Genomic DNA, 21,564 nt, shown 5'->3' with positions numbered 1-21,564 from the left:
GCAAACAGGCCAGTGTTGGTTCTGCAGCTCCAGGAGCAATCCCTGTGCCCCTGTCCTGTGCTCCTGTCCCCCCATATGGGCTGACGCTGCCTGGGTGCTGCTGCAGTGATTGTTCCCTGCTGTACCCAATGGGCTCAAACCTCCCCTGGTTTGCAGAGAGGGTTTGTCCCATTCAAAACCAGCTTTCCCAAGCCTGTCCCTGATTGTTTACCCTGGGAAGCTGATGGTCTGATCCTGCTCAGCTGCTGCCACAACCAGCCTGTGGTATTAAAGCAGAGGAAGATGAGCCCATTGATGCTGTCCAGCGGGTCCCCGTCATCACTCAATGCATCAGGTAGGCTCATCCTGCTGCAAGCACAGTGGTGATGGGCTTGGTGAGCTGCTGGAGCAGAGGAAATGGGTCTGTGTGCTGGTGGTGCCTGCACAGGGGCTTGTGTGGGGGGCTTGGGGCAGGACAGGGCTCTGATGCTTCCCTTGGGCAGGCTGCAGGAGCAGCAATGGGGCAGCAATGGTGCTCATGGATGTGTGGGCACCTTGGGAATGTTTCTGTGCCCCACTGACCACTCATTAGGGGCTGGGGCAGGAGCAGCATCTCCTGCTGCAGAGCACGGGGCCGGTGGGTTGGTTTTGCTGCTGTTTGTAGCAGGTCTGGATGCAAGACCAGTGTCTGAGCTTTGAAGCTCGGCCGCTGCAGGCACGGAGAGAAGCTTTGAAGTGTGGTTGGTGCTGAGAACACTTCATTACACAGCACTAATGAATGGCTGATTCCGGGAACTCGGAATTCCTCAGCTGTGATGGGTGCCGGGAGCTGGGAGGGAACAGGGAACGCTCCCTCCTGCGGCTCCCAACTGCCCCTGGAAATCAAAACAAGCTCTCAGCCCCGCTTGAGGCAGATGCTGGGGTGTTGCGTGTGAGGACCAGGCTCTCCATATGCTGCTCTGTTGTTCCAGGGCTTGCAGCCAGCTCTTTAACTGAGTGAGGGTTCCCAACACACCTCCTACATGTGTTGCTGGAGGGATGCTGCGCATGGGCACCGGGAGCAGTGAGACCTGGGTGCAATTAGGAGAACGACTCATCTTTACAAGCTCTGGGTGGGTTTAATGCTGGCCTTTGGGTGTCACTTGGACCTGGAAGCAGGGTCCTGGCTTAAATCTCAAGGGCTACATGGACACGTGGGATGTGCAAGGTTTTGCAGGTATTTATAGGGGCTTTTGCAGGTGTTTGGTCGGCCCCGGCTGCCCCTTGTTGGGAGCTCCCCAACGAGGTGGATTCACTCCATTTTGGGGCTTGTCAGTGCAAGAACTGGATGATGCTGCGATCTACTGGTGAGAAGCGGCACTGGCGTAACTGCGGTTACTCCGAGCTTGCTCACCCGATGGACAGGACTGACATCCCTCCCGTCTTGCTCGGACACGGTGCCAGCCCGGTTAGTGCTTTACAACAGGCAGACCTTCCCCTGGCTTTTGAGCTCAGCAGTTCCATCTCCCCCTTCACACGCTTTAGCCATGATATGGCTGTTACCCACATCCTTCTGCACACCCATCTCAGTGCTCAACCCCAGGGGGACCTTGTACCGAGCAAGGGTTGTACTTGGCTCTTTAGGGGGTGAAATGCTTTCCCAGATGAAGCAGGCTCTGTAGATGGCAGGTCACAGCTCTGTTCTGACAGCAACCATCAGTTATGGAGGAGATAAGACTTGGGTTAACCATGAGTAGCCACCAGCATCGCCTCACCCACACCACGCAGAGGCAGGAGTGACACTTGAGGAATGGGGTTAGTTTATTGAAGTAACATTAGTTCTTATTTACTATCCCCCAGTTACACACCAATACTCCGTGCTGCATCCCTGAGCTGTGCCAAGGCAGGGTGTGCAGGGACAGAACGGAGAACACGGCATTCCTATGAGTAGGAACCTGGAGGAGGAGCCTGGAGTCGTGTGTTTGAAGTGCTGATAGCACTTCATCAACCTTGAGATGCCAGGCTTTTGTTGAGTTGGATTGTTCTAAGGGCTGTCTGACCTCTACAAGAGACATTTCATTCTGCTTAGCACCAGTTTTACGTTGACAATGAGTATAAATACACGTTTCAAACCCATCATGTGAGTCATTTTGGAAGATTGACATAGGACAAAGTAAAAAATACTTAACAAATGCTAAACCCAGCTTCTCAGCATCCTCCTACAGAGGCTTCCAGAATCAGTCAACATCAGAGTGTGTGAAGCATCACTTTGTGCAGCACAGGAAGTCTGAGCACACTGATGTGCAGTGCTGAGCCTGATAGGGTTTAATTGGCTTGATGAAGGTTACATCAGGCTTGCTCCTGCAATGGAAGTTGTCCTCTTCACAGCCCTGCTCTTGTCCAGCAAGTCCTTAGGTCTTCCTGAAGAGTTAAATTCAGCACTGAGGAGCGTGCTGGCCTCCCTCTGCTGCAGTTATTCACCTTGGTACACGTGGGACAGTGAAACACAACAGTTACACGGGCCACTCTGTGCACTAGTTACTGGTTAATCCATGCTAACTAGGATCAAGAGCTTGGAAAGCTGCAGCAGCAGGACAAGCTGCAGGCCCTGGGGATGGGGGGATGCTCCTGCAGAGGGTCTCAAACTGTACAACAGGCTTTAGTGGAGCTCCAGAACAGCTCATTTTGGGCTTTAATGCAATGAAGAGTTGCCTTTCCTGAGGTTTAAGAGCACAAACACCCCCCCCTGCAGTAATAGCACGGACAGTGCACCACTATTAACATTTATACCATAAGTTAAACTGGGAGAAGGGGAGTGGGATCCATCACAACAGAGGAGCCAGTGCCATCCAGGTAGCGTTAACATGGCCAAGTGCTAGTAAGCTTGGAGCAGACAGGGAGGCTCCCGAGGGCTGCTGCCACCTTTTTGGGTGTGTATCCTCTGGGAAAATCCCTCTTTCCTTCTGAAGAAGGGCTGAGGTGACAGTTCTTCTCTCCCAGTGTCACACAGTCCTCACTGGCTCCAGGTTATGCTCCATTGGCGCCGGCTTTGCTGCTCCGAGATGCTTCCATTTTAGTCTGGATGCAAGAGAAAGATGCAGAGTTGAGGCAGTATCAGTACAAATGCTTCTTGAAATGCAAGGACTTTTTTGGAAAAGGGTATTTTCCCTATGGGAAGCTGCTCTGGAGAGTAACTGCTGACTAAGAACCAAGTTACTGCAGGAAAGGAGCATACTCCTGTTCATAAATGCCAGTCTGGACTCAAACCTGCCTTCAGTGGGCAGCCTAGATGTCTGCATAATAAACTGACAGCAGGTATTTACAGCAAGAAAATGGGCAAAAGTCACTGTAGAAATAACTTTACAGATACAAAATGACATGTAACCCTGTGGTGGTTTTATCCTGGTGGTCCACAGCAGGATATTAAGGAAGAGCACAAGGAAAGACACACTGCTAATTCCCCACAGTGCTCTGCTCCCTTCTGCAGTCTGCCACGTGTGGTGTTTCTGGATTTAGCAGCCCTCAATGCAGTTCTCATCCCCAGTTTCTCCAGTTGCTCCTTGAACTCAACATTCACAACACCTTGTAGCATCCGTTTCCAGTTTGGGAGTTGCAGAAAGAACAGTCTCCTTTGGGAAGTCTAAGGTTGGAAAAGCTTACCTCTCGTGGGGGAGGCTTCACTGGCACTTCTGAGCCTGGCAATTCCTCCGTTGGCTGGGATACAAACTCTTCATTCTTTAAGGAAAAAGCAGCTTTAAGTCACAGAAGCCTCAGAAAACAAAGCTCTACCTCATACAGCCCCTTCTCCTTTCCCAGTAAGGCTGTTCCCTGCAGTGCATGTTTGTGAGGGCTCTATGTCAGCATTTCCAATTGTTAGTGCTATTTGGAAACACTTCGAGCAGTTGACACAAGATTTTCCTTTAATTCTGTTGCTGCTTTTATCAGCTTGGACTAATCCAAGGAATTCTCTTCAGCCTTATGCTGAGAACCATCTGCTCTGGCTTTCTTACTCTAGGTATTTTGCCTCTCAAACTCCCAAGTTCACAAGGAGAGCTGAAACCAAATCACAAGTCACCTTTAACTGGCTGCTTTTGGCTTCTCTGAGCTAATTGTACCTGGATTGAGGTCTCTGTATGTGAATAAAGCAACTTAGCAGCTTGCGAGGGCTCCTCTGCTGGAAGCCAGTAACGTGGTACTGAACAACCAGCTGCTTCCAGCACCAGGGTAAGATGTGCCACAGGTCTCTGTACCCTTTCTCTGTCTAAAGTCAGAGTATGCAACCATGAGGCTCTCTAGAACAAACACAATGCAAGAACATGCACTGTTTGTGTGCTCTGGACAATGGTGTTGAACACGGGGTGTTGTCCAGTTCTGGAAAGGTTTGTCCACATGCTCTTCCCAAAGACTGCAGCAGGACACGCTCATTTTCCTACTCATAGATGGCTATTTTCTAACCTTTCTTCCCTGTACAACAGGGGCAGGATCCACCAGGGTCTCTTGGCCTTCAAGAGTGGGTGTCATGATTTGAGCAGTTTCACCTCTCTGCAGAAGAACATTGAGTTCAGCACAGTTATAACTTCAGTACACTTGGAGGATCAAAGAACAAGATTCATGTCGCAGGGCTTCATTTTTATAACGGGTAATGGTTGAACTATTAACCTGAAATTTCTATTCAAGCAACTCACCTGATTTTGTGGAACTGGAACAGGTTGTGGCTTTGTATCTATCAAGTACAAGGCACGGGAAAGTAGGAGCAGGGAAGGTGGAACGTTCTCTTTCAAATGCAGATCCAGCCACTATTAGAGGAAAACAGAAGGAAAAGTTATTGCATATTAGCTTTTTACACAGCATCCTTTGTCCTTAAGGATCTTAAAGGTATCTGGAGTTTGACTAACACAGATTTAAGTCACTGCAATGAGAAGGAATAGTTTGGAAGAGTTAATACCGAATGGAATACACACTAGAAATGACGTTTCCAGCTGCTCATGAGGTGCAAACATCACTACTCAGAAACAGCCACCAGTGAAAGCAAAGTACTTTGAGTTTCCTGCATCTTACACAAACACTACACAAGCACCTACAGCACTATCCATAACCTGTTTCAATGCTTACAGAAGACTGGTGTTGGCTCTGCTACAAGTCTTGGCTACTTTAGAAGCTTAAATCATATACCACACATCCCCCCTTCACCTTGCTTCTAGCTGGCCCTGATGCTACTTGGTTTTCTCTTTAGTCCAAGCCATAATCTGGGTACTTCATGCCTTTAATCTCAGTTTTGTCAGGTGAGGATCCATCCGGAATGGATGAATTCCTAGTGAAACTGTGCCTGCTCTGCCTGAACACTGCTCCTCACTGTGTCCTGGGTAGGCAGGACCACACCAGAGTGTACTTGCCTGTCTGAGCTGTTCCTTTAGTTGCTCCTCTGAGAGACCCAATGACCGCATCCCTCTGGCTCTGCACGCGCTCTGCAGCTCAGACACACTCAGGCCATTGACTCCTTCCTTGGCAATCAGCTGAAATGAAAAGGGATGTTCCCATCTAGGCACAGAGTAAGCCAAACCCCTGAGGTACTTGATGGGCTTGAGCCCAAAGAAAGGTCTGTTTAGGTAAACGTGCATGAAGTCATACCAACACAAAGATGAGACAGAACCTTTGTGGATTATTCCTTCTGTCCTTGGAAGCTGACAGCTTCCAGCTACAGAGGATGAAAAACTTGCATCCTAATTATTTTGGGTTTCCCCCAGGCACTGGGAATTTCACTGTTACGTGTGATGCTACAGGTCTGAAGAGTTCGTTCACACACTCAATTGCAGGATTTAAAGCTGGACCTGGGGTTAGTCGCATGTGCCTTTCAGAACTTCTCACCTCTTACTAGCAGTAAGTTTCCTGGTCTTTTCTTCTGTGTCCTAACAGGATTCTTAACACCATTTCAAATCACACTTCCTACACAAGCCTAAAATGTAGGCTGGATGGGACTTCTGGAGGTCCCCAGTCCAACCTCCTGTTCCATAGAGGGTTAACTTATAGGTTTCTTTACATTGCTCAGCCTTTTCCATTTATCCCTAGGGATGGGGATTTCACAGCCTCTGGACAACCTGTTCCACTGTTTACCCACTCACTGAGTTTGATTTTGGTTTCTTATCAAGATGGAATTTCCCTTGCTGCAACGTATGACCTTTAGCTGTTCTTCTCCTGGGCACCTCCAAGTCTGGTTCCATTTTCTAAACAACCCCATTAGGCAGATTCTCCCTTGGCTTTCTCCAGGCTAAAGAAATGCAGCCACTTTATGAACTAATATAAACTCAGCCTGAATTCACTTGCTTAAAATCTGGTGTTTCCATGCAATATCCATTCCAGAATTGGAACCTTCCTTTTGCACAAGTTAATCTGACTCCAAGGGTGTTTGAGCAGTGACAGTACCTGCAGTGCCGCACTCAGGAGGGTTCACCAAAGGCAGTAAAGATGCAGGAAGATGAACTCTTGTTCTGCTCTTTCTGGCATCTCTCATGAGGAGAACCTGACTCCCATCAATACTAATCCTTGCAGCTGAGGATGGAGTGTGGACAGTGCCACGTGCCTTATGCAAAGCAGCAGCGACTCAGAGGGCAGAGCCTCACATTGTGTTCCACCAAAGCAGGGACATCTGAGCTACTTCAAACTTACCTCATCGTCTGCTTTGATGGTTCTGAGCCTGAGCAGCAGCTGAAAGCGGAGCAGGTTGTTGGTGCCAATGGGCTGCAGCTCAAGCAATTTGCAAAGAGCCACCAACTGAGGCCGTTCCAAGTGCTCCAGGGTCAGCTCGTCCTCAAAGAGCTTGGAGAAGCGCACGATGTCCTGGGTGCTGGGCTGGTGGCCGCTGCGACGGATCTGGACAAAGCAAGAGGCATCAGGGCCCAGAGCCAAACCCAAATAGAACCACGGCTTGTGAAGGATCCTCTTCCCTCTCTAAGGAGGAAGCCTTTCCTGTTTCTCACACTGGGTTTTAAGTCTCTGGGTGGAAACCAAACGCTATAGTTAAAAGACCAAAGTGAAACAGCATTGAGCGGCCGCTTAAAGGCTTTCACCCCTTTGCTCCAGGATTGGAATGCTTATCCATGCAGATAGCTCTGACTGGTGGGGTCAAGAGCTAGTGCCAACAGGGCATCAGCTGCAAGAGGGTACCCAGCTAATGGTAACCCCTGACAGCCAGCTCTGTGCTGTCCAACCTCTCTGCAATCTTTGTACAAATCCCACATTCTCTGCCCAAAACAGCAGCACTAAAGCTGGGGCAAGGACTGTTGCTGCCACACACACCCCTCTCCCCAGCCGATTTTACCTGGTGCACATAAGAGGAGAATTGTTTTCCTTGCTCTGATTCCACTTTGTTCCTTTTGGCCATTTCTGCAATGGTCTCCTGCAGGAACTTGGCTAACTCCAGCTTGGCGTTTAACTTCTTTTTCTGCTTCTCTTCCTCCATTTAGGAAATAAAACAGAAATTAGAAATTCCACTTGAAAATCAGGAGGGGATTCTGGGAAAGAGCTGGAATATGACTTCAGGGCTGAAAGCAAACAGGCTTTTGGTTAATGTAGATAACTAACTTGCTGTGTGCTTTCCTGCTGATCACTATTTACAGTACAACCACCAAATTCTGGTGCCCTGTATAGGAACAAGCTGGGACCTCGACTTGTGCCCGAGCCTGATCCTCACCTACAGCAACTGCAGGAAAGAAGAGCTCTTTTGTGCAGCCGTACAGATGCTCTAATGAGCTGGAGAACACCCTCAGAATGGACACAAACCTTCTTTGACTCCGTCTCAAACGTCGAGGGCAGCATTTCAGGAAAGAGCTTCAAGAATACAGGTAACAGGAACTCCATGAAGGGGACAATGACAAACACCAGGAAGGGAACGAGCCGGAAGAGATCTGCACAAGTTCTCATCAACTGTAGAGAAGACACAGTAGAAATTATTACTCAACCGGATGCAAAAATATGTTTCAAAGAAGTGTGGAAACTGAGCAGTTCAGCTTCTTTCATAGAATCATAGAGATTGGGTTGGAAAGGACCTTAAGATCATCCAGTTCCAACCCCCTGCCATGGGCAGGGACACCTCACACTAGACCATGTCGCCCAACTTGGCCTCGAACACTGCGAGGGATGGAGCATTTACCACTTCTCTGGGCACCCTGTGCCAGCGCCTCAGCACCCTCACAGAGAAGAACTTCTTCCTTATATCTAACCTGAACTTCCCTGTTTCAGTTTAAACCCGTCACCCCTTGTCCTATCACTCCAGTCCCTGATGAAGAGTCTTTCTCCGTGACAGCAAGCCTCTTACTGCATCATTTCAGCAGGGTGGCACTTACCCTTCTTCTCTCCCTCCTAGTGAGGACCTGGCCGTGTAACAGCCTCCACACCATCCTGGCAGCCACCTTCGTGTCGATCCAGAGCAAGTGGAATCCATCGTAATAGTGTTTCAGTTCCTCCACAACTCTTTGGCGTAAAGACCTTGTCCCCTTGGGCCTCTCTGTGGCTGGTGCTGCTGGAGCCTTGTCGGGCTGAGCCTCGTGGGTCACGTCGCTGCGGGATGTGGGTTCCTCCTGGCATGAGCGGGTGGAGGTGTGGAGTGTCCGCAGGGATGCAGCCAGTGGATGAGGCAGGATGGTGCCCACGGGAGCACGGCACAGATGGTTCTCAGAGTCTCTTTCACAGGTCCAGCTTAAACCAGGATCCACTGCTTGGGCAAAAGCAACTGCTGGGGAGTGCGGAGAACCGGAGTGTGTGAGGAGATGGGAGCCTCTGAAACTGGAAACGTGTTTAAGCAAGTCATAGAAACATGGAATGGTTTGGGTTGGGAAGGGCCTTAAGATCATCTAGTTCCAACCCCCAGTGTGGCCATGGTACCCAGGGTTTACACACACATTAATGGCCTTAGTGTCAAATTCATAGAACCACAGACTGGTTTGGGTTGAAGGGAGCTTAAAGCTCATCCAGTGCCATGGGCAAGGACACCTTCCACTAGAGCACGTTGTTCCAAGCCCCTGTGTCCAACCTGGCCTTTTGTGAAGCTGATCCTGTGGGTGCCCCTATAGCTGAGATTCTGATCCTTCACTGATGGATAAAATATTGAGAACTGTGAAATACTGACAGCAAAGTATCGAGAATCACAGCAGTGTTCTACAATTCATCCCATGCTGACACCTTTTCTCTTGGGGGAGGTTGTTTTCAGGACTTCAGAGTAAAGGAAAGCCCTTCTACCAACCGCACTGCTCCAAATTTGACAGTTTTAAACCCAAAGCCCCTTCTCCCTTCACCATGCATCCAGAACAGAGTTTTCCACATCTCCTGCCCCAGCAGCATCACCTGGACAACATGGGCCAGCAGTTAGACAGCTCCATCTCTTTTATCAACGAGAGGAGACCTCACCCGCTGCTGTGGGATTGATACCCGCTGGAATCCCTGTGTTTTAGGTAAATCAAACCCCACACTTCCCATCTTTAGCCCAGGAACGGTTTGTAACGCACCTCTGCAGCGTATTAACGCACTGATGTTACGCACAGCGCCACTCACCGCGAGTAAATGGCTAAAGCAAAGCGGTGCGGTGCCCGGGACACCCCGAGGTGCGGTTACCCGCAGCCAGCCCCATCCCCGGAGCACCGAGCGCTTGGAACCCCCCCAACCGGTGCCTTACCTGTGCCTGGCGGCGGCGCGGACCACGCTCCATCCACCCGCGGCCATAGCGAACGGGCTCAGTGGCCGGGCGCGGGCACCGGAGGGACCCTCACCCCCCGCGGGGCGGGGGCTCCCGGTGCGGGGGGCTCCCAGTGCGGGTCGTCCCGCAGCGCCCCATCGCGCCCTGCCCGCACGGCGAGAGCCGCTCTATGGCTGTATCGCCATCACGCCACGGCGCGGCGGCACTGCGCGTTCGGAGGGAGCCAATCAGAAGGCAGGATTGAGGCCCTGCATCCAATAGGAGCGGGGGGTGGGCGGGGCTTGAGCCGAGGTGCCGCCACAGCCCGGTCCAGCCTGGGCTTGGGTGCCAGGGATGGGGCACCCTGTGCCAGCGCCTCAGCACCCTCACAGGGAAGAGCTTCTGCCTCAGAGCTCATCTCAGTCTCCCCTCTGGCAGGGTAAAGCCATTCCCCTTGTCCTGTTCCTACAGGCCCTTGTCCAAAGCCCCTCTCCAGGTTTCCTGGAGCCCCTTTAGGCCCTGGAGCTGCTCTAAGGTCTCCCCTTCAGGAGCCTTCTCTTCTCCAGGCTGACCCAGCCCAGCTCTCTCAGCCTGGCTCCAGAGCAGAGCTGCTCCAGCCCCCTCATCCTCATGCACTCCTGGGGACTCGCTCCCGCAGCTCCCCATCCTTATGTTGGGGACACCAGTGATATTAACATTTAATTTTATGCATTTAGTATTGACAGAAGGGAGAGGGAAGGCCTTTCCTAGGCCACCTCCATTTTTGGTGCCTTATTGCGTCGAAAGAGGAGGAGAATTGCTTTTATCCCCCTTTCACGCAGCAATTCCCCCCTCCCAGGGCCATGTCGGGGGCCATGAGGCTCCGTGTTTGGACAGCATCACTCAGTTCTTGCTCAGCAGCTCGTGTCTCCTCAGCTTCCTCTTCCGTGTTAGGTCTCGTCTCTCCTTCTACCTCATTCTTCTGGGTTTATTGCGCACGGGTGTTTTCCCTCTGGTAACGGATGTCAGCTCCACATCTTGTTTACTTCCCGCCCTCTTTTCTTGCTTCCCTTTCCTCGTCTCGCACCGTAATGTTTTTGCCGCAGGGCACATTCACTCTGCGCTCTTCGCTTGTGTTTTCCGAGGCTAAATAAAGACCCGTGGAGGAGGGGAATTAACTACGAGCATCCCGATGCCTCGTTTTCCACCTAGAACAGGGTCAGAAACTACAGCGAGCGGCGGCGCTTCCCTCCCCGCTCCTAACCCAGAGCCCCTTCGTCGGGGGGGGTCGGTGTTTCCCAGGCCTCACCGGAGCTTTGCGGGGCGGGAACGCCTCGACATGCCCGTTGGGATGCGGGACGCGAACGCTCGGTCCCGCAGGCTCCTTGATGTAGTCCCCGCCGGACTACAACCGGACTACAACCCCCATAGTGCCTTGCGGCCGGCGCCGCGCGGGGAGCCAATTGGATGCGAGGGGCGGTGGCGTCGCCTACGTACGCCTGCGCAGTGCGCAGCGGCGGCGGGGGGGGCGGAGGCGGAGGGCGCGCAAGCGGGGCCGGGACCGGGGCCGAGCGCACCGAGCGCCGCCTTCCCCCGCCGCCAGCGGTCGCCCGCGCCCGCCCGCGCCCCGCCGAGCGCCTCCCCTTGGCCGCAGCGGCCGGGAGCGGGCGGTGGGTGGGGGGGGGGCGGGCGGCCTCCCCGGGGCGGAGCTCGGCGCCAGCGGCGGGGGCGCGGAAATCGAGGCCGGGGCTCCAGCGCGGCCTAGCTGCAGCGGGAGGAGGCGGGAGGCCCGCCCGCCCGGCCGCCGCCGCTGCTCCCGCCGCCGGCCTTTGTCTCCGCTGGGCTGGGCGGACGCGGCGGGGGCAGTTAGAATGGAACACACTGAAGGTGAGGGCAGCGGGCGGCGGCGCCGGCACAACCGGGCTTAAAGGGGCCGCGGCCGCCATGTTTGCTGCCGGCGCTGCGGCGGCACCGGGGCGGGAGAGAGGGAGGGAGGGAGGGAGGGAGGGAGGGAGGCGGCGGTGATGAGCCGGGGCTGTCCCGAAGCGACCCCGCGGGGAGGGCCGGGCAGCAGCGGAACGCAGGCTCCGTGAGGCGCGGGGCCGGGGTTGCGCAGGCGGCGGCTCCTCGCCGCAGGTAACCGGGGTCCCGGGGGGGGGGAACGTCGGGCTCCCCGTCCGCGCTTCTCGGCACCGCTTCGGTTATAAGGGTTTTCTCTGTGTGCGCTTGATGGTTTTGGGGCTGTTGTATTGTGTGTGTCCCCCCTTCCCCGGCTTGCTTTGGAGTGTCAGTTTTAACGCAGGCTCAAGGTTTTCGATTTGGTGTTGAAAAGAAATGGTGCTGGTGATAGTTCAGCGCGTACAAACCAACCCGAAACCCGGTGTAAGGTGATGGTAGCTGAGGTAGAAGTTGCAGCCTGTTTTGGTGCTTGTTTCTGTGGCTTTAGGGTCGAGATGCACAGAGAAAGTTTTGCCAGTTGGAGTTAAAACCATAATCGTGAACTGCTTGGAAAGATTTGGCTCCCAAAAGCGAGTTTCGTGAAGTCGCAGAGGAGGGGATGGTGATCTAAGGCTCTGTTTTGGGTTAATGCAGCAGTGTTCTGAGGCTTTCAGTGTGGCAACTTTGCCTGAACTTAAAGGGCTTGCTGTGAGATACGTTGCAGTTATTGCACTGGTTTGAGATGTGAAAGCACATCATGGCTCTTAAAAGATTTGCTGTTATTAAAGATCTGGCTTCCGAGGCTCTAAATCCCAATGATTTAGAGCCCCCAAACAACCCCCTTTTTAATCCATAGCGTTTCCTTTGGTGTTTCTTTCCGTGTCACCACGGGAAGCTTCCTACAAGTGCCTTTATCAAACCCAGGTTTCAGCCGTGCCTGTTCCTTCTGGCATGAAACAAAAGCAAACCACCTTTAGGAAGGTGCACAGGGAAGGAGTCAGCCTCACCACACGCTTTCAGGTTTGTCAAGAGGCCTCTGATTCACCGTCAGTGGCTGCCAGAAGAGGCTGCTCAGTCCAGCTGAAGCCAGGAGAGAGCCACAGTTTCTCTGCTGAGGAAGCTTTGTGCTGTTGAAAACCATCCCAAACCCTTCTGTGAGTCCGTGAAAAGCTTGACTTAACGTGTGTAAAGCAAACTTTCCATGAATGGTTCCTTAAGGCCATCCAGGACAAAGTGGGACAGAGCAGGCTGCAAACGCTGATTGCAGGAATCAGTAAGAATCGTTGTTATTTCTGCTGTTAGGGTTGGTAAAGCAGCTCTGCAGGTGATTTTGGCCGTGACCATAGGCAAGACGAGGCTGTGCTCAGTTGTGGTTTAGGAGCCTGCAGCAGGAGCCCTCAGTGTTTCACCTGGTGCTTGGCAAGCACCAGGTTTTGAGAGCAGGAATGGAAACACGACAGGAGCTGATTGCATCACTTAAGAACCTGAGTAAGCCAGCTTTGTTCCAGCCCAGCAGCTGTCCTTGGTGAAACACCTACAGCAGTGCTGTTCAGCTCAGCTCCTCACAGTAGCTGCGTGGAGAAGATGCTTGGGGTGACCAGTACCAGCCTGGGTGAGAAACAGGGGTACAGGGGATGAAACAGCGTGGAAAGAGGCAGCGAATGGGTGCGTGGTGACTTGGGAAATGGAGGGGTGATAGGCTCAGAGCTGGGCTGGTTCAGCTGGAGAAGAGAAGGCTCCTTAAGGGGAGACCTTGGAGCAGCTCCAGTGCCTAAAGGGGCTACAGGAAACCTGGAGAGGGGATTTGGACGAGGGCCTGGAGGGACAGGACAAGGGGAATGGCTTGAACCTGCCAGAGGGGAGATTGAGATGAGCTCTGAGGCAGAAGCTCTTCCCTGTGAGGGTGCTGAGGCGCTGGCACAGACTTTTCCCAGAGAAGCTGTGGCTGCCCCATCCCTGGCAGTGTTCAAGGCCAGGTTGGACACAGGGGCTTGGAGCAACCTGCTCTAGTGGAAGGTGTCCCTGCCCGTGGCAGGGGGTTGGAGCTGGACGAGCTTTAAGGTCCTTTCCAACCCAAATTCTATGATATGCACAGATCTTTGACTCTCTCTGCTTTAGGTCTGCGTGGACAGGAGCTGGGTGGTTCTTTTTGTGTAAAGATGTCCTCGGAACTCCTGCTTTCGAGCCTGTTGATAGAAAGTCTGTTTGAGGGTGACGAGGCAGTGCCACCGTTCACTCACCACATAAGGCTGACTCAAATTCTTGCTATTTCAGCTCAGTGAGCCAGTAGGACAGTTTCTGTTCTCACAGCAGATGCGTTTTCACTGAGAGTCTTGGCTCTCACAAGTGCTAACCAACTGCTGCAGGCAGGGCTCCCCACGTGGGGGTGTCACCCGAAAAGGGTGACTTGAATTCAGAAAGGCTTTGTGGAAACTAGGCTGGAAATCCTTGCGTGCCTCACTTGACGTTGTGTCAGCTCCGGGGATCTTCTCTCCTTGTTTTGAGCTCTTCCTGACTGAGCAAGAACACGGTGGTTAGATACATGGGTGTGTATTTAGTAGGGAAGTCCTCCCCTTGTTGCTGTGGGAGCACGAAACTCCTTTTTTGGGAGGAAGAGCAGCTTCCATCAGATGGGAACTGAACTCTTTGACAGTCTGAGAGCTCCGTTGTTATTCAATGCACTGCAGCAATACTGGAGAATTGGGGGGGTTTGTTTCCTGGGAGGGAAGTTGCAAAATGCTCCTGCTAAAAAGGGCTTTAGAGAAGTTGATGGTGACAAAGGTGAGCCCAGAGGGTTCCAAACCTCTTTCCCCGTGACGACAGCTCATTGTCCTGAGCGTAACCGAGCGCTTTGAGTCACGCTCAAGTGGAGAAGCTGGGATGGGAAGTGAAGCAAACTCAGTGTGAGTTTAAGAGCGAGCTCTACCAGGTTGAACCTCCCTTTACCTGGTACTGCTTGTCTGGTGGAGTTCATTTACTTTTCCCTCGGGTACTTGGAATTGTGACTCTCCCATGGACAACCTGAATATATTTGCTCAAGCAGTGTCTGTAAACAGGCTCATTCGCTGCTCAGGCAGAAGATCCTACAGGGAAAGGACATGTGCAGGATGCGTTTTCTCTCCCTACTTTTGGAGAACAAGCTCTTTTCCCTCCTTAGGACATTCAGTTGTGGTTTGGAAGGTATTGTCCTTCCCAAATTGTTTCCCAGCTGCTCTAAAGTGTCCATTTCCCATAACCCTGAAATAGTTGGTTTCTTTAGCTGTTGCTTGACTTCCAGTGTCGTATCGGTGCCATACCTGTTGTGGATCATGTTTGGAACCTACATCCTACAGCTTGCAGGAGGCTGATCCTGTGATTTAACAGAGTAATGGCTGTTGTAATGGAAAGAATTTAGTCTGAACTATTTCCTTGCAAGATCAACATGTATTAGCTGAAAATCACGTTCAGTCGTGGGTTTAGGTGGTGTTCCCCTGCTGAGGAGGGACAGGCACGACTCTCTTGAGCCCCTTGTTGATATTCCAACAGCAGTGGGGTATTCCCTGCATGGAAGTGACTTACACAAAGTGATCCTTGCTGAGGTTTGGCTGTTGAGCTGCCTGGATGTTCAGGGATGATGGTTCTGTTCCCTTGGTAGCTCCAGGGGCTGTCCTTTCACTGGGCAGCGACTGGGGAATGACCGAGGCGATGCAGAGTTTTGGGAAGGAGCGAGGGTGGGGAGCTCTGGGTGTGAGATCCGTGCTGACAGCGGGGAAGGAAGAAGCTCCAGATGATGTAACCTCTGTGGGAGGAGAACAACACGACTGAGGTTTGAGACTCTTGAGAGTGGCAGTGAAGCAATAGCCCGGATGGGAAGGTACTGAGGTAGGTGTGAAGCACAGGCTGTGTTACTCCACAAAAGGAGTTAGTTCAATCATCCAAACTCTTTTCTTGTACCAATAACTCCTAAATCCAATGGAAAAAGAGAGTTTTGAAGGTCATTAACCCCCAACCTTTGCCAGGTAACACAAAATGAAGCGCGCTGACAACCCACTCGCTGCAGATAGACCTTGTGGGGGTGAGTGTGTTGGCAGCTTTAGGAACAGCCTCACCTGGGGACTGGCTGCCATCAGCAGAGGTGTAGCGTGGGCAGACTTTGACCCAAGGACTCTGTGGGGAGGAGATAAGAGCCACCAGGCACTGCCGTGCAGCTTTTGAGTTCTGTTAATGCCATGCCTGGAGCTCCTTAATTCCATCCAGGGATAGTTGTATCGGCAGAGAACTGCTTCTCAACACCAGCAAAACTGCTGGTTTTGCTGCTGTTCCTTATTTCAGCCCTTCTGAGGAAAAATATAGCATGAGCATTCCTTGAAGGAATAGGCATGAGCATTCCTTGAAGGAATAGGCAAGAACTGCTGCTGCTGTGTTGATTTGAATGCTGCATCTCACTGTAGACCCTTGGACGTGACTGTGACAAGGAGCCTGTGGTGTTGTCCCAGCTTAGTGCTCTAGCCTGGTGAAAGGGAGTTCTTCCCATAGGAACACAGCTGTGGCTCAGAAACGCTGTGAAATCACTCAGCAGTCTGTAGATCATCAACTTCGGAATGATGTTTATAGATGGGATTAGAATGGGGGAAGGCAAACACAGAGCACTGCAACGGGCCAGAGAAGAACTCAACCTTGGTGGCCCAGTGAGATGCGGCACAAAGGGGTTTGGTTCATATCCCCAAGTGGGGAAGCTCTTTTAAGGCAAGCGTGGAAGTGGCCAGCGTGACAGGGAAGGGTCTGCTCTTCCCTTTCGGGGGAGGAATGAGAAGTGTTCCAAGTTCTTGTCCCACATCACATGAGCATCCTCCAGCAGGACCCAAAGGCTTACGGCGTTTCCACCCTCATGCAGGAGAACATAAAGCAGCGTTATCCAAACACCGTGTGGCAGTAGCAGAGTTACTCTTAACTCTCTCTAGTTTTCTTGGCTTAGAGTTTCTCTTCCTGCAAGTTGATTTTTGCTTTTTACACAGTTCTGGTGTGGCCTCACCGAAGTTTGGGGCCTGCTGTGATGTTCTTGTTGAACATCCTGGTGCTTAATGCTGCTCGACTAAAGGGATGGTCTTACTTTCATTGTATTCGGGTAAAAGAATGTGATTTACTTACTATTAAAAGCAAACAGCAGCATCCCGAAACTGGGAAGTTGAAAGTAATTCTAAGAGCTGTTAAACTCTTCCTGCTTTGGCTCTGTCCATCAGTGGTGGATGTGTCGGGGTGACCAAAGCAGCTTCTCAAGATAAAGTTGTTGGGGGGGGTTTAAGTATTCAGAAGAGAAAGAAGATTGAACCTGGTTTCAGTGACAACAGGAGCAGCCTCGGGTGCAGTTTGTTACTCGTGTGAGAGATCTATTGTTTGCTCTTCAGATGTAAAGTACGAGTAGTTGGTGAGGAGGACGAAGAGTCCCACTTCCTCTTCCTCGAGCTGGAGGTGGTGGTTTTGTGTTTTGGCCTGGGTACACAACCCTGCTCCGTGTGCTGCTCCTCAGTGCACCCTTCCCTCGGCACCAACGCTTCTGTGGTGGGTTTGTGGTTACTACATTAGTGACTTTTGCTGTCGTGCTCTTAAGTTATTCCCTTGGTCACTTAATTCCAGCGCCAACCGTGCCTCTGTGATTGTAAAGATGAGCACAAACACCAGTGTAACCCCAGCGTGAAGCCCACAAAACACACAGCAAAAGTGTGGGGAAGTTCTTGTTATTGCCGTAACTTCAGTTTCCTTTTGCAGCCTCAGAGGAGGGAAGTGCTCTTAGTGTTTTGAAAACCATTAGGTAAGGCATTGAGACGAGGTGAGAATTGAATGTGGGCAGGGTTAGATGTAGCTTCTTATAATGAGAAGTGCCTGTGGGATGTGTTAATGTCACTTCAAACCCCGACCAGAAGGGCACAGTAACCCTCCTTCGTGCCCACACAAGGACAGAATAAATATCAGAGAGGTGTGTTTGCTTTGGAAGGGATAAACTGACCTTGTCTGGAAGCAAACCATTGGTTCTTACCTGAAGTTTAGGTCACTTGTTATTGAACAGTGGGATTATTTAGGTGACTGCAAACGCCTTTGCTGAGCCAGTAATTGAGGTTTGGAAATCTACCTTGGATTTCAGCTGATTGTCATGTTTTAATAGGCAGTGGAAAATGGCAAGTGTGTGTGTGACAGCTTTCTCAGCTGTAATCTAAATCAGTGAGTAACCTCAGGATTCGGAGATGTTTTGATGCTGAGGCTGTTTCTCTCCTTCAGAACCACGTAGTGTTCAAGCCCTGAGTGGTTAATGTGTGGTCTCCAGCCACTCTAAGGGCTGCTCATCTGGCTGCAGCTTTGGCAAGGAGATGGAGAGGAAGGGGAGAGGTTTCTCTCTTGTTTGAGTGGCCTTTCTGTGGGTTTTCTGCCTTGTCCACTTTGCAGTGACTGTGGTGGCAAGAGAACTTGGGATCTTTGGTGTGCTTGAGGGGTGAAGTCTGCTTTGTGCTTCCCTGCCCCAAACTGGAAGGGCTACAGAGAGTCTATAGCTGGAATTCTAGCGTTACTCTGGCTTTGTACCCCTTGAGCTCAGAGATTTTTAAGCACTTGGAGGTGCTTAGAACATATTTTCAGATGTCTTGGGAAAGAAGGAAGTGGTCATGTAAAAAAGCTGCTCTGCAGAAATGTGTGAAGGGGGCTACAAGGATGCTGGAGAGGGGCTCTGCATCAGGGACTGGAGCGATAGGACAAGGGGTGATAGGTTCAAACTGAAACAGGGGAAGTTCAGGTTGGATATAAGGAAGAAGTTCCTTAGTGTGAGGGTGCTGAGGTGCTGGCACAGGGTGCCCAGAGCAGTGGTGAATGCCCCATCCCTGGCAGTGTTCAAGGCCAGATAGGACAGAGCCTTGGGCGACACGGTCTAGTATGAGGCAGGAGGTTGGATCCGGATGATCTTAGATCCTTTCCACCCCAAACCATTCTGTGATTCAGTAGTACCAGTCCTCTGTGAATGCATGACAGGGTGCTGCTGAATGAAAGGGTTGGGAATTCACCTTAAATCCCAGCAATTTGCTTAATTATTATCTTTCAATTCACGCTGCCTTTCTCCTTTCCCTTTTCCCACCTGTAGGCCCTATGAGAAGAAGGGAAAGCTAAGGATGCTGGAGCAGAACAATGGATTTCTCTTTCTCTTTCATGCAAGGGATCATGGGAAACACAATTCAGCAACCACCTCAACTCATTGACTCAGCCAACATCCGCCAAGAGGACGCCTTCGATGGCAGCAGCGACATTGCTGAAGATGGGGGGCAGACGCCCTACGAGGCAGCGCTGCAGCAGGGCTTCCCCTACCCAGCCCCGGCGGCAGAGGAGCTGCCCCCCCTCACCAACGGCTACCCCCCAACCATCACCATGTATGAGCCTCAAGCCAAATACCAGCCGTACGCTCAGTACCCCAATGGTTCGGCCAACGGGTTTGGTACAGTCAGGAACTTCAGCCCCCCCGAGTATTACCAACTGGAACACTCGAGCGCACGGCCGCACGAAGCTGGGGAGAAAGCTTCTCCTCCGCAGCCACCACCTCCACCACCACCTTCAGTTCCACAAGCGGTGATTCCAAAGAAGACTGGCTCACCAGAGATCAAATTAAAAATAACCAAAACTATCCAGAACGGCAGGGAATTGTTTGAGTCCTCTCTCTGTGGGGACCTTTTAAATGAAGTACAAGCGAGTGAGTATGCTAAGGCGAAACATGAAGGGAGGAAAGAGAAAAGGAAAAAGAGTAGCAAGCATGACTCTTCCCGCTCGGAAGAGCGCAAGTCACACAAAATTCCCAAATTAGAACCAGAGGAGCAAAATGTAAGTGGAATAATAGTTTCAGCCATCTGTATACCTGGTACTGTTGATGGAGTATGCGTCTTGGGCAGTGGTTTTTCTTCTTTACTCTTGGTTGTATTACATATGTAAAGGCACGAGGCTTTATTTACTTGTCACATACTCAGCTTGCCAGAACCTGTATTTCTGGGACAACAGTTTCGGTTAAAAGGCTGTATGTGAAACGAAATCAATGTTAGAAAAGGTTATATCATGGGTTTGAAATCCTGTTTAGTGTTTTAGCATGTTTGCTGTGCTTTGGAGAGTGGGGAAGATGGAGCTTTTGGCCCAAAGCACACAGGCATGGACGTTCCTTTTGGTCATGCTGGGTTGCTCAGTGGAAGGAGCATTCAGCATTGCAGCTTTGCATGAGTTTCTGAACGATGTTCTAAATACCATGGTTATGTATGAAAGCCAAGGGCTGTGGAGCATATGTAGGAGCCAGTATAAACCAGTATAAAACAGAAATACCAGTCGACTTGGAGAGAATTCACTCTTGATGTCTGTTACGTTGTGCAGTGTGGTTGTACGGGGGGTGTTGTCTGTAAGTGGTGGTTTAACTGGTTCCAGGAAGCAAAGTCCTGGTAGTTTGGGCCATTCTTTCCCTTTCAGTTTTCTAAGCCACTTCATTACTTCTGTTTCCTTTTCTCTTGCTTCTTCCTGCCAATCTGGGGTGCTGGATTCTGTGTTTCCCAGTGGAGGGGGGTGTCAGGAATGGGGAAGTTCCATATCAGGCCAGGGCAGACATTGCCCAGCTCACAGAACTTGTAAGTTGTAGTGAAAGCCTGTAGTAGCTGCTGCTTCTGGTCGGTGTGGGAGCGCATCCTGGCCTATGGGGATCAGGGCTGTGATCTCCTACAGCAGGTTCATCCACTTGATGTGGTGGTGTTCTTTTTAATGGAATACACTCTGATTTCACACACACCCCATCATTTGCAGCCTCTTCTCCCAAGTAACAAGAGACGGGACAAGAGGAAACAGCCTCAAGCTGCTCTAGGGAAGGTTCAGACTGGATATGAGGAGAAATTCCTTCCCCAAAAGGGTTGTCAAGCACCAGAACAGGCTGCCCAGGGCAGTGGTGGAGTCACCATCCCTGGAAGGACTTAACAGACGTGTAGACGTGGCACTTGGGGACATGGTTTAGTGGTGGGTTAATGGTTGGACTTGGTGATCTTAAGGGTCTTTTCCAACCTAAATGATTCTGTGATTCTGAACTAAACCCTTGTCTCTCAAATTCCAAGTTCCTTCTCTAATGTGCCATCCAGGATTCACCAGAAGCCTTAGCCTTACTTTTGTCCCCCTTGTAGCTTCCATTTCCCTTTCAGAAGGTGATGTTGCAGTAAGATCTTTCGTGTTACTCAGCCTGGTTTCAGGCAGCAGATCACTGCCACGAGCAGGAGTTTGTGCTGGTGGTTTTCGGTGTGAGTTACCCAGCACAGCCTCACTTTCATCCTCCCACCATTTGCCTTTCCACTGCATAATTTCACCTTCATGTACGTTCATCGTGCACATTTTGGTCATGTTTAGTATTAATGAGATGAGACTTGTAACTTGTGATCATCTGAATAGGAACAAACACAGCTTCTGGGACAGCTTTGGTTGTTTTAGCCTTCTCTACTCAGCAGGGCTGTTTCCAAGTAAGGTGATCCACTGTTGTCTCCTCCTCCTGACACTAATCTCTCTGGAAACCCACTGTGTGGGGATGTTCACGCTTGAAAGGCTGATTTGAAATGAAAATGTTATGAAAACATCATTGAACTTTCAGCTCTGAATAGATGGTTTAAGAACAAGGTAACTGAGTGTGTTCTGGGGGGAGCTGAAGGTTGCAACCTGCCTGGTCAGCTTGGCTCTCCTGCAGGGGTGAAGCTTCCCCTATAGCAAGAAAGGCAGGGATCATGGCTGTGCTTCCTGCTGGACCAGGGAGGAAGGAATTCTGCCCAGGACATACTCATATGATTGCTTTTAACTGATCTCCAGACAGCTCTGAACGAGGTGCTGACCTGTGCCGGAGCTGAGCATCGTTGCTCTAGATAATGCTTATGTGTTTCCTAGTTTCTGTGAGCTGAAGCATGCTTTGACTAACCCGGGGGCTCTGTTTTGAATGGACTAGTTCTGATTTGGGTTCACAGCATTAGTAGTACCTCACTGCATGTGTCTGACTCCTCTTTTGGCTGCTCTTT

The 21,564-nt window shown here is 51.2% G+C and overlaps 2 protein-coding genes and 1 long non-coding RNA gene across 9 annotated transcripts in view; 1 reads left to right on the top strand and 2 right to left on the bottom strand.

The window, feature by feature from the left end:
* Positions 1 to 1,755: 1,755 nt before the first annotated feature.
* LETM2 (leucine zipper and EF-hand containing transmembrane protein 2) lies at positions 1,756 to 9,850 on the bottom strand. 2 transcript variants are annotated; one of them, XM_030509954.1, is made up of 10 exons: positions 9,623 to 9,850; positions 8,298 to 8,736; positions 7,735 to 7,878; positions 7,274 to 7,408; positions 6,622 to 6,825; positions 5,352 to 5,471; positions 4,644 to 4,754; positions 4,414 to 4,500; positions 3,619 to 3,693; positions 1,756 to 3,036 (listed from the first exon to the last, which is right to left on the bottom strand). In XM_030509954.1, the coding sequence occupies exons 1-10, from the start codon at positions 9,667 to 9,669 to the stop codon at positions 2,986 to 2,988; spliced, it is 1,413 nt and encodes a 470-aa protein (XP_030365814.1). In that variant the 5' UTR covers positions 9,670 to 9,850; the 3' UTR covers positions 1,756 to 2,985. The 2 variants fall into 2 exon arrangements, with proteins under 2 accessions (XP_030365814.1, XP_030365815.1); XM_030509955.1 differs by having other exon boundaries at positions 8,298 to 8,686; positions 9,623 to 9,807.
* A 458-nt stretch (positions 9,851 to 10,308) lies between these two features.
* LOC115618431 lies at positions 10,309 to 11,005 on the bottom strand. Its single transcript, XR_003994800.1, has 2 exons — positions 10,911 to 11,005; positions 10,309 to 10,827 (listed from the first exon to the last, which is right to left on the bottom strand). It is a non-coding gene; the product is annotated as an uncharacterized LOC115618431 (long non-coding RNA).
* Positions 11,006 to 11,111: 106 nt separating this feature from the next.
* The window catches only part of NSD3 (nuclear receptor binding SET domain protein 3), a 41,524-nt gene continuing 31,071 nt past the window's right edge, over positions 11,112 to 21,564 (top strand). For all 6 annotated transcript variants that reach the window (XM_030509936.1, XM_030509937.1, XM_030509935.1 and 3 more), the window contains exons 1-2: positions 11,112 to 11,488; positions 18,642 to 19,369. In XM_030509936.1, coding sequence (XP_030365796.1) covers positions 18,686 to 19,369 — 684 coding nt within the window. In that variant the 5' untranslated portion in view covers positions 11,112 to 11,488; positions 18,642 to 18,685. The remainder of the gene's footprint in view (positions 11,489 to 18,641; positions 19,370 to 21,564) is intronic.

This window comes from Strigops habroptila, chromosome 21 (genome assembly GCF_004027225.2).
Source record: "Strigops habroptila isolate Jane chromosome 21, bStrHab1.2.pri, whole genome shotgun sequence".
Classification (NCBI taxonomy): Eukaryota; Metazoa; Chordata; class Aves; order Psittaciformes; family Psittacidae; genus Strigops; species Strigops habroptila.
Note: the sequence above shows the minus strand (reverse complement) of the source record. Positions and strands in the feature narration are given on the sequence as shown.